Source organism: Prionailurus bengalensis, chromosome A2, assembly GCF_016509475.1.
Source record: "Prionailurus bengalensis isolate Pbe53 chromosome A2, Fcat_Pben_1.1_paternal_pri, whole genome shotgun sequence".
NCBI lineage: Eukaryota > Metazoa > Chordata > Mammalia > Carnivora > Felidae > Prionailurus > Prionailurus bengalensis.
The window spans coordinates 51,039,703-51,057,338 of record NC_057348.1 but is presented as its reverse complement, the minus strand read 5'-3'; the positions used below and the strand labels follow the sequence as shown (position 1 = coordinate 51,057,338).

Genomic DNA, 17,636 nt, shown 5'->3' with positions numbered 1-17,636 from the left:
GTTGCTGCTGTCATATACTTGAAAGTCAGTTTGGTTGGTATGAAACACTTGGCTCAGTCTGAATATTTTATTATTTTTAAAAAACTTAAAAATTTTTTAATGTTCATTTATTATCGAGAGACAGAGAGACACAGAGTGTGAGCAGGGGAGAGGCAGAGAGAGGGGGAGACACAGAATCTGAAATTGGTTCCAGGCTCTGAGCTGTCAGCATGGAGCCCGATGCAGGGCTCGAACTCAAAAACTGTGAGATCATGACCTGAGCCAAAGTCAGTCGCCCAACCAACTAAGCCACCCAGGTGCCCCTAAAAAACTTTTTAAAAATGTTTATTTTTAGAGAGAGAGCAATCAAGCAGGGGAGGGGCAAAGAGAATGGAGAGAGAACTCCAAGCAGGCTCTGCGATGTCAGTGCAGAGTCCAATATAGCTCAAACCCAAGAACTGTGAGATTGTGACCTGAACTAAAATCAAGAGTCAGATGATCAACCAACTGAGCTACCCAGGCATCCCTATTATTTATTTTATTTATTTATTTATTGACTTGGGGATGGGTAGAATCCCAAGTAGGCTCCATGCTGTCAGCACAGAGCCTGACACGGGACTCAAACTCAAAACCATGAGGTTAGGATCTAAGCTGAAATCAAGAGATGCTTAACTATCACTGTCTGAGTCTTTTATTTTAATATTTATTATTTTCTTTAACTTTTTAAAGTTTATTTACTTATTTTTGAGAGAGAGAGAGAGAGAGAGAGAGAGAGAGAGAGAGAGAGAGAATGAGAGAAAGGGAGGGAGAAAAACCCAAGCAGGTTCTGCACGGCCAGCACAGAGGTCACCTGAGTCTTGAACCCATGAACAATGAAATAATGACCTGAGCTGAAATCAAGAGCCGGATGCTTAACTGATTGAGCTACCCAGGCGCCCCTAAATATTTATTTTTGAGCGAGAGAGAGAGAGAGAGAGAGAGAGAGAAAGAGAGAGAGAGAGAGAAAGCAGGGGAGGGACGGAGAAAGAGGGAGTCAGAGATCTGAAGTGGGCTCCATGCTGACGGGCTCTGCCCTGACAGCAGAGAGAGCCTGATGCGGGGTCAAACTTATGAATCGGGAGATCATGACCTGATTAGAAGTCAGATGCTTAACCAACTGAGCCATTCAGGAGCCCTAACAGTCTGAGTATTTTAAATATTTCATCTTTTTTCGTCAATAAAGTGTTGCTGTGAAAAAAACCCTGATATAATGATATAGCTAAATTTTCTTCCCATTTAAGTAACTTTCTGGGAAGCCTGGATACCCCAAATTTTTTCCTTTTCTTTAAACTCCAACAGTTTTACTAGGATGTCTTGATATTGGTCATTTTGGGTTCCAGATATGCAGTATCCTCTTTCAATTGGTAGTTTAAAATATTTCAGGAAAGTTTTCTTAAATTATAACTTTTGGTATTTGTTCTGTTTCCTTATTTGTCTTTGGGAACTCCTATTATACACATGTTGTGTCTTTTTTGACCTGTCTTCTATACTTGTCACCTTTTAAATAAAACTTCTTTTGCAGTTTTAGGTTCGTAGCAAAACTGAGAAGGTATAGTGATTGTCACATTTCCCCCCACCACTTACACATGCATATCCTCCCACCTTCTCAACATCCCCCATGAGAACAGTACATTTGTCACAATTGATGGATCTATAATGACACATCATTATCACCCAAAGCCCACAGTTTACATTAGGGTTCACTCTTAGTGTTATACATTCTGTGGGTTTGGACAAATGTGTAATGGCAGATCTCTACTGCTGCAGTATCATAGAAAATAATTTCACCATGCTAAAAATCCTGTATCCCACCCACTTATTCCTCCCTCCCTACAACCCCTGATCTTTAACTGTCTCCATACTTATGTATTTTCTAGGATGTCAGAGGATTAGAATCATACACTATGTAGCTTATTCAAACTAGTTTCTTTCACCATTAGTAATATACATTAAAAGTTCTTCCATGTTTTTTTTTTCATGGTTTTAACAGCTCATGTCATTAGTGCTGAATAATATTCAAATTTCTGGATACATCAGTTTATTTATCCAGATATTCACCTACTGAGGTACGTTTTGGTTGCTTCCAAATTTTGGCAATTATCAATAAAGCTGCTGTAAACATCCATGTGCAGGTTTTTGTGTGGACATAAGTTTTTAACTTCTTTGGGTAAATACCAAGGTGTGTGACTGCTGGATTGTATAGTTAAGAGTACATTTATTTTGGGGTGCCTGGGTGTCTCAGTCAGTTAAGCATCTAACTTCAGCTCAGGTCATGATTTCACAGCTTTTGAGTTTGAGCCCCCCACTGGGCTCTATGCTGACAGCTCAGAGCCTGGAGTCTGCTTTGGATTCTGTGTCTCCCTCTTTCTCTGCCCCTCTCCTGCTTGTGCTAAGTAAATAAACATTAAAAAAAGAGTATGTTTAGTTTGTAAGAAACTGCCAAAATATCTTCCAAAAGTAGTTGTACCATTTTGCATTCCCACGAGCAATGAATGAAGGTATTTATCACTTTGTATCCCCATCAGCATTTGGTGTTGTCAGTGTTTTGGATTTTGGCCATTCTAATAGGTAACTAGAGACATCTCATTATTGTTTTAACGTGTCATTCCCTAATGACATATGATGTTGAGCATCTTTTCACATACTTATTTGCCATCTGTACATGAAGCGTCTATTCTGTTCAGATCTTTGGCCCATTTTTTAATCAGGTTCTTTTTTTCTTTGCCAAGGATATGAGAGGGAAGCAATCTGCAGATAACTACAAATAAAGCTTTATTTAAGAGCTCTAAAAGGCTTTATACCTACTTGTGGGTATCAGTAACAATGGACCTTAAAATGCATGCACACATTAAGTAGAGCCTTTAAAAACCAATGTGCCTGAATAATATGTTAAATCTTTTATGAGTAAACTAAACACTACTTCTTCTCCTCACTACCATTTCTGTTTTATAAGGTCCTTTAGGCAGAAAATTTCCTTGTACTTAAAAAAAAAAAAAAGAAATATTGCCATTTGCAACAATATACATGAAACTTGAGGGTATTGTGCTAAGTGAAATAAGATAGAGAAAGACAAATAACATATGATATCACTTATATGTTACTGTTTGTTGGCTCTTGAGTTGTATGAGCTCCTTACGTATTTTGGATATTAACTCCTTATTAAAATCCTCAACTTTGTTGGATCTTCTAGAAAATTAGTTAAATCCACATTAATTTTTCCAAAAAAGTTTTTCTCTCTCCTTTCCTCATGTCCCTTCTGTCAATTTCTTAAAGAATTAAAGCACACGGGGCGCCTGGGTGGCGCAGTCGGTTGGGCGTCCGACTTCAGCCAGGTCACGATCTCGCGGTCCGTGGGTTCGAGCCCCGCGTCGGGCTCTGGGCTGATGGCTTGGAGCCTGGAGCCTGTTTCTGATTCTGTGTCTCCCTCTCTCTCTGCCCCTGCCCGTTCATGCTCTGTCTCTGTCCCAAGGATAAATAAATGTTAAAAAAAAAAAAAAAAAAAAAAAGAATTAAAGCACATTTTGTATGCTAGCCCTGTGGAGAATAAACAGAGTGAAATCCTGATCTTAACGAAATTATAGTTATATTGCTAGACATAAAAGGTTTAAATAGAGGAAATAAGGCTAACAGTGTTGGCTGGACCTAAAACATGAAGGCTATGTATGTCTGATGTTACATTCTTCCTGTTAAGTCTTATTGTTGATTTTTAAAATTGAGATTTAACATATAACATTAGTTACAGTCAGGTGTAGAACATAAGAGTTAAATGTATGTATATATAGTTGACCCTTGCATAGCTTGAAATCCATGTGTAACTTCTGACTTCCCAAAACTTAACTAGTAATAGCCTACTGTTGAGCACAGAAGCCATACCAACAACATGAACAGTCAATAAAAGCATATTTTATAGGTTATATAGTGTATTCTGACAATAATACCTAACTATCCCCCTGGTATTTCTACCTATGTGGTTTGTCTGTAATTTGTTTCAAATTGCTGCAAATCTCCAAACATTTTTCCAATGTTTACTGAAAAAAATCCACATAGAAGTAGGCCTGCAAAGTTCAATCTCACATTGTTCAACAGGCAACTCACTGTAAAATGATCACAATGTCTAGTTAACATCCATCGCCAGTTACAACAAACTTTTGTGATGAGGACATTGAAGACCTACTCCTTCAGGAACATGTGAATATACACAATATTAATTATATAGTCACCATGCTATACACAACACCTATAGGATGTATATTTTTTATAACTGCATATTTGACCTTTTGATCACTTTCACCTATTTAACCTTTCATCATTCCCTTGCAACCACCAATCTGTTCTCTGTATTCATGACTTTAGTTTCTTTTTTTTTAAGAGTCCACATATAAATGAGATTACATGGTATTTGTCTTTCTCTGACTTTAATTGATGTAGCAACATGCCCTCCAGGTCCATCCATGTTGTCACAAATAGCAAGATTTCATTCTTTCTTTTTTTAATGGCAACTTAAAAAAAATTTTTTTTTTATAATTTTAAGTTTTGGGTGAGCACGTATGTGTGCATGTGCATGCGCAGGCATGTGACGGAGAGAGAGGCAGAGAGAGAGAGAATATCCCAAGCAGGCTCCATGCTGTCAGTGCAGAGCCCGATGTGGGGCTCAATCTCATGGACAACAAAATCATGACCTGAGCCAAAATCAAGAGTCAGACGCTTAACCAACTGAGCCAACACATTTCATTCTTTATGGCTGAATGATATTCACACACACACAGAGTCTTCATCCATCCATGCATGAATGGACATTTACGTTGCTTCCACATCTTGGCTACTGTCAATAATGCTACGAGTACTTGGTGCACACATTTAAGTTAGTTTTTTCACTTCCTTTGGGTAAATACCCAGAAGTGGAATGGTGGATCATATAGTTCAATTTTTAATTTTTTGAAGAATCTCCATACTGTTCCCCACATTGGCTGTACCAGTTTACATTTCCACCAATAGTGTATAAAGGTTCCCTTTTCTCCATATCCTTACCAACACTGTTTACTTCTTGTCTTTTTAAGAATAGCCATTTGCCATAGAGTTTAGAGGGTTTTTTGTTTCCTTGATTAACATAACAGGTTGTTGTTGCATCCAGGACACAGCAGCAGCCTCAGCCTTAAACTGTTGTTTCTGCTCCTACCCCTGGAGCCCTGGGCAGCATGGAAGGGCCTGGCCACCCTATTGTAAGGAAATTCCATCAGAAATTCAACTGGCTTCCAAACTGGGGGTGGGGGAGTGGGAGGGGAAGACATCCTAATAGGTGTGAGATGAAATCTTTTAAAAATTTTTTAAAGTTGATTTTGAAAGAGTGTGCGAGCAGGGGAGGTGCAGAGAGAGCAGAAGAGAGAATCCCAAGCAGGCTGCAGGCTGTCAGCACAGGGCCTGATGTGGGGCTCAAACTGACAAACTGTGAAAACATGATCTGAAATTAAATCAAGAGTAGGACGCTTAACCAACTGAGCCACCCAGGTGCCCTGAAATGACATCTTACTGTGGTTTTGATTTGCACTTACCTGATTAGTGATGTTGAGCACCTTTTCACATACCTGTTGTCCACCCTTATTTTTTCTTTGGAAAAATGTCTATTCTGATTCTCTATCTTTAAATGTTTGAGTTAGTAAATTGTGTGAGTTCTTTTTAGATTTTGGATATTAATCCCTTATCAGGTATGTGATTTGCAAACATTTCCTCCTATTCCATAGGTTGCCTTCTCATTTCGTTGACAGTTTCCCTTGCTATGCACAAACTTTTTAGTTTGAGGTAGTCTCACTTGTTTATTTTCCCTTTTGTTGCCTTTGCTTTGGTGTCATATTCAAAAACTCACAGCCGGGGCGCCTGGGTGGCGCAGTCGGTTAAGCGTCCGACTTCAGCCAGGTCACGATCTCGCGGTCCGGGAATTCGAGCCCCACGTCAGGCTCTGGGCTGATGGCTCGGAGCCTGGAGCCAGTTTCCGATTCTGTGTCTCCCTCTCTCTCTGCCCCTCCCCCGTTCATGCTCTGTCTCTCTCTGTCCCAAAAATAAATAAACGTTGAAAAAAAAAATTAAAAAAAAAAACAAAAAAAAACCTCACAGCCAAGACTGATGTCAAGAGCTCACTGCCTATGTTTTCTTCCAATTTTATGGTTTCAGGTCTTACATTCAAGTCTTTAATCCATTTAAAGTTCATTTTTTGTGTATGGTGTAAGATAGTGGTCCAATTTTATTCTTTTACATGTGACTGTCCAGTTTTCCCAATATCATTTATTGAAGACACTGTCTTCCCCATTGTATATTTTTGGGTACTCTGTTGTAAATACATTGACCCTGTATGTGTGGGTTTATTTCTGGGCTCTCTATTCTGTTCTACTGATCTACATGTCTGTTTTGATGCCAGTACCATACTGTTTTGATTACTATAACTTTGCAGTATAGTTTGAAATCAGAAAGCATTAGGTCTCATCTTTGTTCTTCTCAAGATTGCTTTGGCTGTTCAGGCTCTTTGTGTCTCCATTTAAGTTTCAAGATTATTCATTTCAGGGAAACATGCCATTGGAATTTTGATAAGGACACCACTGAATTTGTAGATTGCTTTAGTTTGTTTTCTTATTGTTTCATTTTAAGAGTTCTTTGTATATTTTTGATTAACAGTCTTATCAGATGTGTCTTTAGCAAATATTTTCTTCCAGTCTGGTTTGTCTTCCCCTTCTCTTGACAATGCCTGTTGCATAGCAGAAGTCAACTTTAATCAAGTCCAGCTTACCAATTATTTCGTTAATGGATGGAGGCTTTGGGGTTTTTATCTAAAATGCCATTGCCAAGCCCAAAGTTTTCTGGACTTTCTCCTATGTTACCTTCCAGCTGTTTAATAGTTTTCATTTTTACATTTAGGCTATAATCCATTTTGAGTTAATTTTTGTGGATATCCAGTTGTTATAACACCTTTGTTGAAAAGACTATCTTTTCTTCACTGTATTGCCTGTGCTCATTTGTCAAGTATCAGTTGACTACCTTTGTCTATTTCTGGGTACTGTAGTCTATTTGCCTATTCTTATTCCAATACTTTTTTTTTTTTTTTTTAGTTTATTTTGAGAGCATGAGAGAGAACATGTGAGCAGGGGAGGGGCAGAGAGAGAGATGAAGAGAGAGGGAGAGAATCTCAGCAGGCCCCATGCTATCAGCACAGAACCTGACTTGGGGCTCAATCTCATGAACTGACAGATCATGCCCTGAGCTAGAATCAAGAGTCAGACACTTAACTGACTGAGCCACCCAAGCACCCCTCCAATACCACAATCTTGATTGTTGTAGCTTTAAGTCTTGAAGTCAGGTAGTGTTACTCTTCTTTGTTCTTCTGTTCAATATTGTGTTGGCTATTCTGGGTCCTTTGCCTATTTGTTGATATCCACAAAATAACTTGCTGGGATTCTGAATCTATAGACCAGTTAAGAATGGACATTTTAATATGGACTCCTCCTTTCCACGACCATGCGATATCTGTTTAGTTTTCCTTTGATTTCTGTCACTGGTTTTGCAGTTCTCTCCATAGAAGTCTTGTACATATTTTGTTAAGACTTATACCTATTTCACTTTTATTGGTGCTAATGTAAATGTTTTAGTTTTCAAATTCCAATTGTTAGTGGTGTACAGGAAAGCAAGTGACATTTGTATATTAATCTTATATTCTGCAACCTTGCTATAAATGCTCAGTAGTCCTATGAGGTTTTGTTAATTCTTTCAGATTGCTACAATTATGTCATCTGTGAAATTCTTCCTTCCCAATCCGTGTGCCTTTTATTTTATTTTCTTGTTCTATTGCATTATCTATGATTTCCAGTACAATGTTTTACAAGAGTTGACTTCCTCCTTTCCTTACCTTATTCCTTTTTAAAAATATTTATTAAAAAAAATTTTTTTTATTATTCATTTTGGGAGAGACAGACCAAGTGGGAGAGGGGCAGAGAGGGGGAGAGAGAGAATCCCAAGCAGGGTCTGCATTGTCAGCACAAAGTCTGATGCAGGGTTCAAACTCTGCAGGAGACCATGACCTGAGCCGAAATCAAGAGTTGAAAGCTTAACCAACTGAGTCACACCTTTTTGTTTTAAATTCCCTACCCATCCCTATTCTCAACCTTAATGGGAAAGCTTCTAGTTTCTCGCCACTAGGTACAATGTTAGGTGAAGGATTCTTGTAGTTGTTCTTTACCAAGCTGAGAAAGTCCTCTTTTTGGGAGGTATTTCTCACTTCTAAAAAATTATTTACATGTGTTTAGTAGGCTTCTATTGTTCATGGGAATATTATTCTGCTCTTTACTTTCTCATAACTGGGACTTGGCTTTGATCCATTTTGTTACCATATTTACATGAGTTAGTTTTTCTGCATTTTTAGAGGGGAAGCGTGGTTTATGAGTCTTTAATTTGTCCGTAAATATTAAAGTGTGGACTGTGCAAACAAGAGCTGTTTAAATTTAGCACTGAACATGCTTAGAACTTTATGACCAGTTGTTTATTTCAGGAGTTAAAGACCAAAGAAAGTTATTTAACTTTTTTCCCCTAATGTTTGTTTTTGAGAGAGAGAGAGAGAGAGAGAGAGAGAGAGAGAGAGAGAGAGAACAAGGAGGGGAGGGGCAAAGAGGGAGACACAGAATCCAAAGCAGGCTCCATGCTCTGAGCTGTCAGCACAGAGCCCAACACAAGGCTTGAACCCACAAACCAAGAGACCATAACCTGAGCTGAAGTCAGCCATTCAGCCAACTGAACCACCCAGGCACCCCTCAAAGGAAGTTATTTAATAACCATTACATTGTTCCCTGAAGGAAAATAAATATATCCTGGATTTAATGGGAGAATCCTAGTTTCACTCTTATTCCAAACACATCCTTTAAGATGATCTCCTCCCCCACCCCCCACACCTCTATTTTAATTGTCCTGCTTGATTTGGACTGTATCAAGAGTTCCCTTCCAGTACACACCTTTGTCCTGGGTACTCTGTTGATATGAATTTTCTTGAACAGCTCCAGCCCGCATCAGATGCTCCATTGTTTCCAATGAAACAGAAGGGGACACCATGCAGGCATTGTGGCCACTGGCGGTTTATTTCTACCCACCTTTTGTTTCAAGGCTCACAGGGACACCTAATTTTTTTGTGAAGTTGCCCAAGGGTTTTTTTTTTTTTTTTTTAAGTAAGCTCTATGCTCAATGTGGAGGTGACCTCATGACCCCAAGATTCAGATTCACATGCTTCACGGACTGAGCCAGCCAGTCTATTTTTAAGTTGCCCAACGTTTTGTTTTTGCTATCATGACTGCTCTGTGTGCTTTTATGGGGAATTTGAGAAATATTCAATACTACTATTTCAGAATCCTTGCCAGGTTAAGTTTTGAATATAGGAGCAGGTAGAAGTTATAGGAAACATCATCTCCTTCAAAAACTATGCTTTTCTCCCAGCTACCCTCTTTATCAATCTTTAACACAGAGTATATTAAGAATCTTGGTGGGGCACCTGGGTGGCTCTGTTGGTTAAGCACAGACTCTTGATTTCGGCTCGGGTCACGATCTCAGGTTTTGTGCCCTTCGTCGGGCTCTACATGGACAGCGTGGAGCCTGTTTGGGATTCTCTCTCCCCCTCTCTGCCTCTCCCCTACACTTTCTCAAAAATTAACAAACTTTTAAAAATTACTTAATTCATTAAACAAAACACCAAAAACCTTGGCAAATAACTTTCTCTCTCTTGAGCTTCACAGCAAGTTATGAAGGCTGTCCCAGCTGTTCGATGAATTGATAATCAGTGTAGTTTCAAAGCAAATGGCCTACTCCAAATGGACAATTGTGCATTTTATTCCTTCAGGGTAGGGTGACCTTTGTTAAACAGAACTCTGCACCATCAAACTGATGCCAAAAAGGCCAGACTACTGTTTTTAACATAGGAAAAGGTATAATATACTTTCAGCTAGTTAAGTGATTATTTCTAGTCCGTTTCATAGACTCTCTAGTTGTCTCTATTTGTTTCCTGTGAAAACTGCAAAATTTCCATGGCTATCTGCTTTAGCCTACCATTTAGGAGAGAGAAATCTTGGACAAGTTGTATCCTCTGAAATTCATTCAAAAAACCCTGTAAAATGGGAGTAATACCTACCTTACGCATTGTTAAGCATGAATGAGATAGAATGACATGAACAGAAGAGCCTGGTAAACTGCAAAGTCATATATAATAAGGAGGACAGTTGCAGTAGCTTATTTCTATAGTACTGTTCAGCTTCCTATTTTTTTTTTTAATTTTTTTTTCAACGTTTTTATTTTTATTTTTGGGACAGAGAGAGACAGAGCATGAACGGGGGAGGGGCAGAGAGAGAGGGAGACACAGAATCGGAAACAGGCTCCAAGCTCTGAGCCATCAGCCCAGAGCCTGATGCGGGGCTCGAACTCACGGACCACGAGATCGTGACCTGGTTGAAGTCGGGCGCTTAACCGACTGCGCCACCCAGGCGCCCCTTCAGCTTCCTATTTTAATACTGTATCAAAAGCATAATACCTAGTAATACAGAGTAAGTACTTGATAATATAGGTAGTTGGCTGCCTTATTCACCTTCATATTCCTTGTACTTCTGTAGCCTAGCACACAGTACATGTTTAGTAAACTAAGAATAAAACCTTCCAATTCTGACAAAAATCATATGGGCTTATTCATTATCCGAAGCTCTTCAGTACAGCTGAAACACTGCACTAGGCCTCAATTTCTCATCTTTAAAGTATGTTTTAGAAAGCATCTGGCTTGCTTTTATCACAGAATTATAAGACAAAAAAGGCACTGCATATGAAAATGTTTTTTAACAAGGACCAGGCATCTACTGACTCCAGGCAGAATTTGGCTGTGGCTGGTGGGAAGTTAACTAGGTATTCCAAAGGACATTTAAAGAGGGTCTTCTAAGAAGAAAATAATTTTTATTATGTCTCCAACTGGTTATTTTCTTTTAAAAACCTTTAAAGTTATTTTTTATTTTACAAGAGAGAGAGAGCATGAGCCGGGGAGGGGCAGAGAGAAGGAGAAAGAATCCCAAGGCTCTGAGCTGTCAGCCCAGAGCCCAACGTAGGGCTCAATCTCACACGTTGTGAGATCATGACCTGAGCCGAAATCCAGAGATGCATGCTTAACTGACTGAGTCACCCAGGCGCCCCTCCAACTGGTTACTTTCTAAGTTCCTTAAAGAAATGGAGAGCATCTCCCCTATCTGTGAATCCTTCCAGTGCTTATTTGCAAAATGCAATCTATCAGAGCCTTCTGTAAATATCTTGTCAAACAAATGTTAGGGCAAAATACTGCCACATGAAACCATCAGCAAGCACTGCTATTTACTTGTAAAACCTATTCTAACTACTCTACCTTATCCTCATTTATTACCATCTTAATGTAAGCCACCATTGTACTGCTGCTTACCTAAATAATTGCTATAAATTCTGAACTGGTTTCTTGGTTTTTATTCATCTTTCCCAAATTCAAAACAATCAGAATAACTTTTAAAAACCAAGCAACAAATCATAAACTAAAATACGTCACTTTATGTCAATATGTCACTATGTCAATCCTGCAATGACTTTCTCACTGTATTTAAAATCCACATTCTTGGGGCGCCTGGGTGTCTCAGTCAGTTGAGTGCCCGACTTCAGCTCAGGCTATGATCTCACAGTCCGTGGGTTCGAGTCCCGCGTTAGGCTCTGTGCTGACAGCTTGGAGCCTGGAACCTGCTTTGGATTCTGTGTCTCCCTCTCTCTCTGCCCCTAACCCACTCACATTCTGTCTCTTTCTCAAAAATAAACATTAAAAAAATAAAAAATAAAAAACAACCCACATTTTTTAAAACCACAAGGCTCTTTATCAGGAACCAGCAAATTACACAGCCTATAGGCCAAATCTGACATGCTATATGTTTCTGTGAAAATAATTTTATTGGAGTACACCCAAGCATGGCCTATTGCTGTTTTTATATTGTAACACAGAGTTGAATTATTCTGACAGAAACCACATGCTTTGCAAAGCCTAAATATTTACTATCTGGCCCTTTACAGAAAACACATTTGCTGACTCTTCTCTTTATGATCCAATCCCCTATCTTCCTGGATATTTGCTACCCACTATCCCTGTCCTGGTCATTCACTATATCAAGTCTATTCCACCTCAGAGGCTTTGCACCTGCTGTTCTAATTCCCTTGGAATGATCTCTATTCATATTGACACAGGACTGCCTCCTTAACATCTGAGGTCTCAGCTTAAATGTAAACTCAGAGACCTTTCCATACCAACCAATCTGGAATGGCACCTCAACCTCCTCAGTTACATATCTGCTATGAAATAATAACGTGGTAATGACTATTTGAAATTACGGACTAGTTTAGTTCTCACCCTGCTCTAGAATAGAAGCTCCATGACTGTATTTGCCTATCCCCATCCCCCATTTAACCAGCATAAACCCACCAACAAAAACAATGCCTGGTATTATTTTTGAATGGGAAAGAAGAGGGCCAATAAATAGCTGCTGAATGAATGAGGCCAAGGTCAAGAACTCCAGTCTGGCTCAACCCAGTCCACAATGTTTAGCTTTGCTGTTGCTGAATGGCCTTGATGATGGCCTGACTTTAATCATAAAAGGAGGGGCACCTGGGTGTCTTAGTTGGCGAAGCCTCTGACTCTTGATTTTGGCTCAGGTTGGTGGGTTTGAGCCCCGCATAAGGCTCTGAGCTGATGGCATTGAGACTGCTTGGGATTCTCTGTTTCCTCTCTCTGCCCCTACTCTGCTTGTGCTCTCTAAAAAATAAATAAATAAACATTTTTTAAAAAAAGGGTGTAGAAGATCAATCCACATTCCTAGTCCATTATGTGCAAAACAACTCCACCAAGAGCACATTCTCCTGAACATGGGTCCATCTTGCCTCTTCAGGTACGGGTAGCATTTGGAAAACCAGGTAAGGCAAGGTCACAGAATTGGACAAAGAAGTTCTCAACTTGATGATTATTATGGTTAAGAATTTTATTATCAAAATTATTACATCTCTTGTGAAAGTTCAAATGTTACAGCAAGGTGTAAACACTCCACTTGAGAAAGAAGTGATACTTCTTCCCTTCCAAGAGTTCCCCCCACCCCCCGCCCCCGCCCCCCCCCAGAGGTCTGGTCTTGACAGCACCCTGCCCACACAGAGTGGCTGGGGTCTCTGCACGTGCCAGGCAGGGTGAGGGCCGCCTGCCCGCTGGCCTCTCCCCTTGGTTAACAGCCAAGGGGAGAATGCAAACCCCAGCCCAAATGGAGAGACATTTACATACGTTTTATATAATATACAAAGAAACCAGCATCCCAGGCAACATGATTTCCACTCCCAACGCTCTCCCAGACTGATGGGTTTGTGGGGGAAACAACAAAAAGAAAAGTATTCTGCTGAGGTCTCAGCATTAAAAAAAAAAGAAATCTCCCCTCATTTGAGCAAACACCTGATTTCAATTTTGAAAAAGTGAAATTTTGTAACAGTCACACACAAAGAGAGAAGACTGTGCATATGATAGTTGTAAGAGAGGGTAGAAAAGAAGGGGATGCAAGAGGCTGGGGAAAAAAAGGAGGAGAAAACAAACTGGAAGGAAGGAGACTCACAGTATTATCTTGTCCAAAAGAAAAGAAGTAAGGTCCACTGCAGCACCAGGGATTACACCTGTCATATATTTGCTACCCCTACCATGGTTATAACTGAATACAAAATTAGATAAATAAAAACACGCCGGATATTACAGTAAACAAGTGAAAGAAATAAGCTGGCAACCGTATGGAATTTTAAAAAGATTGTGTACCCCACCTGGGCAGGCTCCAGGGCTCCTCCAGGGGTGTACAGCAGGCACAATGCACTGATGGGGAGAAGCCAGTCTGCTCGCGTCTCTCATCCAGAACAGTGTTAGGTGTGTGGGTGGCTTTTTAACTCTCTCACCTGGGCCACTCTCAAATAAGCATCCCCCAAAGAATTGTGGGACATGCCCCACACAATCACAGTCCTGTCGGTGCCACTCCACAAACATCTCTTTCCACTCTTACCCTGCAGTCACAAGTGCGTGCTCCCTAATCATGGAGGCGGTCCTACTCGTGGGATCGTCAACTCCTGATTAACAGGGAGTAGAAAAAATAAAATTCAAAGTCCCAAAGCACTTGGGATCCTTACTAATCAAATTTATTGCCAACAGCTGATAAGTAGCAATGCAATTGGCCCATCTCACTTATTCCTCTTTTGTCTACTTACTTTCTGGGTTACTGAGCTGTGAGACAGCTTGGGGAGGGGAGTGGTATGGGAACAGCTGGGGGCTCAGACAATCACCTGCTCCTGAATCGAGTTGACCAGGAGCTCTTCTTCAGAGAGCCAGGCACCCCTCAGCCAGAGCACATTCCAAGCTTTGCTATCCCTGCCTATATTTCTTGGTGATTTTAAGACAAAGGTAGGGAGTATTCTTGGTGGACACATCTTGGCCAGATACCTGCTTTTGGAATGGTTGTCTGTCACAGGGTGAAAATTTACATACCCACCTTTCTTCTTAAGTGCATAAAAACCCTACTATTACTCAGATGGCTTGGGGCTTAGAGATTGGCTCTTTTCATTTTTTTCCTCTGAAAAGAAAACTTTTTGGGTGTGTGTGTGTGTGTGTGTGTGTGTGTGTGTAAAAAGATGTCCCCACTGCACAAGTGACTACAGGCTACAGGCAAGGACAGGAGACAGAGGCTTCAACACGACTCATTGCACTTAGAACCGTTACTAACCGGAACACCATTTGCTTGTCAACAATGTACCCTTAACAGCAGGGAGAAACTTCTTTATAAGTCTCTGCTTCAGACAAGATTTACATCTTTCTCCAAGGCCAGAGCCAGTCGCGACCACAAGTCTCGTTTCTTGTCGACCAGACCCAGTCCTCTGGCACCTTGTACCCTCTTCCCCAGCAATATGCTCGGCCTAGGTTCCAGAGGCAGCTGGAAGGAAGCAGCTATGGGCTCATTCAGTTCTGTTTGCCCAAATCCAGAAGCCCTAGGAAAGTCCTGTCTGAGTCTTGACTCCTGAGCCTTGCAGTGGCTGGAGTCGGTACTGGTGCACACCCCCACTCCCACGGTGTGGGTAGTGCTGTGAATTGGAAACCGCAGATACCCTGGAGGCCTGGTAGGCAGCGGACTGCCCACTGGGCAGACTGATAGTCCGTAAGTCTGATGGCAATGACGACCTAGAGTTCTGAGGGAAGGAGGTGGAACTCAGAGTTCCTGTGCTGGACTGGGAGACCGAGTCTGAGGTTGGCGAGTCTGAGGGGCCCTGTGGGGTAGGGCTAGCAGCACTAGAAGGGCAGCTCCTCCTTGGAAGAGTGCTGCCAGTGCTGTTTCCAGAATGTGGCTGGCTGCTATAATACCCTGGTGTCCCCGTAAATGGGGCCAACGAGTCTGTGGATACAGGGTGGGCGGGGCTGGAATAGGACGTAGAAGAGAGGGAGGATTCTGAAGAACCGTGAGAGGGGGGGTTTCCAGGTCTCAGTGCAGTAGTTCGATAACTGTATCCTGGAGATTGGGTGGGATGTCCTCTAAAGGGGGAGGAACTCTGCTGAAGGAGGCTTTGTGATTCTGTCCGTGGACTATCACATTGCAGGAGCTAGAAAGAGTCGGGAGGAAAAGCATAAGGAGGTGAAAAAGTCCCTATTTAAGCCATTTAGGCTTGTGAATATTTAAAATACCCTACTTTTTCCTCTTCTTCTTCTTCTACTTCTCCTTCTTCATCTTCTTCATCTTCTTAACCATTTGTTCTTTTTAGGATACCAAAGACAGTAAAATGGCTGTCTCTGATCACTTTATTTATTTTTCTGGCATGATTTATTACCTGAAGGTGAGCAGATGATGACTTATTTCCAAGGCTGCTGAAACTATATGCAAAGACGGCATCTCAACTGCAAAGGATGGCCAGGAGCACAAAATATTTGGAACCCAGAACACACTCCTATGCCCAGAGATGAGCAATTTCTCGTCTCACCTGGTAGCTGTATCTGGAAGGGCTGTAAACGGCTGCTCCTTTAGAGAGTGCTGAGCTCAGTGTCTCTGGGCCTTCTCCATCTGCAGGGTCTGGAAGATAATACAAAATCAACTTGGGTTCCTAGAATAAGTGAGAAATAGTCATTGTTCATTCAAATCACCAATGTCATCACCAACCCATGCTGCTTTATTTCTGACAAATCAGGTGAGTGCATCAGGCCAGAAGGGCAAAACAAGTGGTTAATTATGGGCTATGTTTTAAATGTCTGATCGGATTCCTGTCTCCTTTCTCTTCATCCTTCATCACAGTGGATTTCCAGGCCTTTGGAGAGAAGAGTTACAGAAAGGTATCCCTTGGGAAAAAATACGGCAGAAACAGAGAGAGAGAGAGAGAGAGAGAGAGAGAGAGTCTAGAGAGAGTAAAAGTGCACATGCAGTGCTAGATCTTAATACTACTACAGCCCAGAAGAATAGAATCAAGACTGACCTGGCACCTTCCATACAGTGGAGCCCAACTGTGTAAGAAACAGACTCACCTCATCCCAGCATTTGGTGAGAACTGTGTAGAGCCTGTCTCATGTGTCCCTAAACTTGGCTGGCAGCAGAAGGCCATGGGCTCACCTGAGTCTTTCTCTGTGATGTTACTCTCCCATGTGGGAGAAGGCTCTCCTTTTTGGGCCACCCTCACACTGCTTCGGAGGACCTTGGGGATGCTCCCTCCTTCTCGGAGTCGTTCCACTGACGTGGGAACCATCCTGTGACGGAAACCGGGTGCAAGTTAGTGCCACAGAACTTCAGAGTCAAGAGTATGGAACAAATGAAGCTCTCATAAAGGCTGTATAATGCCTCTTAGATATTATTTTCTTCAGGACCAATTTAAAACAAGGTATTTTTCTGTCTTATACTATGGGAAAAGTGGATTTAAAGATGTCTGCTTCTTTTAACCGCCATTTTGAAATGCTAAATTTTTTCTGTGAAGTCATGACCGGCACATAGTTTAGTAAGTGCTCCATAGATTTTTAAACATTACTCATTTGAGCCAGGTCTCTTCTTTCCCAGACTTCTATGCTTCAGTTCAAGATCCCTGAGAACAGCCTCATTCTCCATTCTAAGTACATGCTGTTTATTCTTCATTTACTTATAGTGTTACTTATCTATTTGTGGTCTCCCCTAAACCAGACTAGTCCTTTCAGAATAGGTCTGATCTTTATGTATATGCGGGCTGGGTGCAACTGAGACTTGTATTGTTAATTTAAGTGGAACTGAGCTGAACTCCTGACTTACCTTTCATATGAAATGAAAAAATACAAGAGGCAGTATTAGTGCCCAGCAAATAAAATAACTCATCTGTGTCCACAACTATATGCTGTCCAAAGTGTCGTTCTGCAGGTTCGGTGGCAATTCTTTTCTTCTGTAAAGCTGAGGGGGATGGGGCTGGGGGTGGGGATGGGGTTGTGGCTGATACTATTAAATCAGCTGAAACAGCACAGATGGCACTGCTGGCCGCCTTTCTCAGATAAGTGTTCCCATATATTTTAGGTAAAACTGGGAATAACTCTGGATGTATACTTCCTTCTTGAATTT

General features: G+C 41.1%; 1 protein-coding gene across 17 annotated transcripts in view; it reads right to left on the bottom strand.

Annotated features, from left to right (window-relative positions):
* Positions 1–13,037: 13,037 nt before the first annotated feature.
* The window catches only part of SETD5 (SET domain containing 5), an 81,218-nt gene continuing 76,619 nt past the window's right edge, over positions 13,038–17,636 (bottom strand). For all 17 annotated transcript variants that reach the window (XM_043588017.1, XM_043588019.1, XM_043588018.1 and 14 more), the window contains 3 exons: positions 16,674–16,807; positions 16,054–16,142; positions 13,038–15,678 (listed from right to left, as the gene is read on the bottom strand). In XM_043588017.1, the coding sequence (XP_043443952.1) occupies positions 15,073–15,678; positions 16,054–16,142; positions 16,674–16,807 (829 nt within the window). In that variant the 3' untranslated portion in view covers positions 13,038–15,072. The remainder of the gene's footprint in view (positions 15,679–16,053; positions 16,143–16,673; positions 16,808–17,636) is intronic.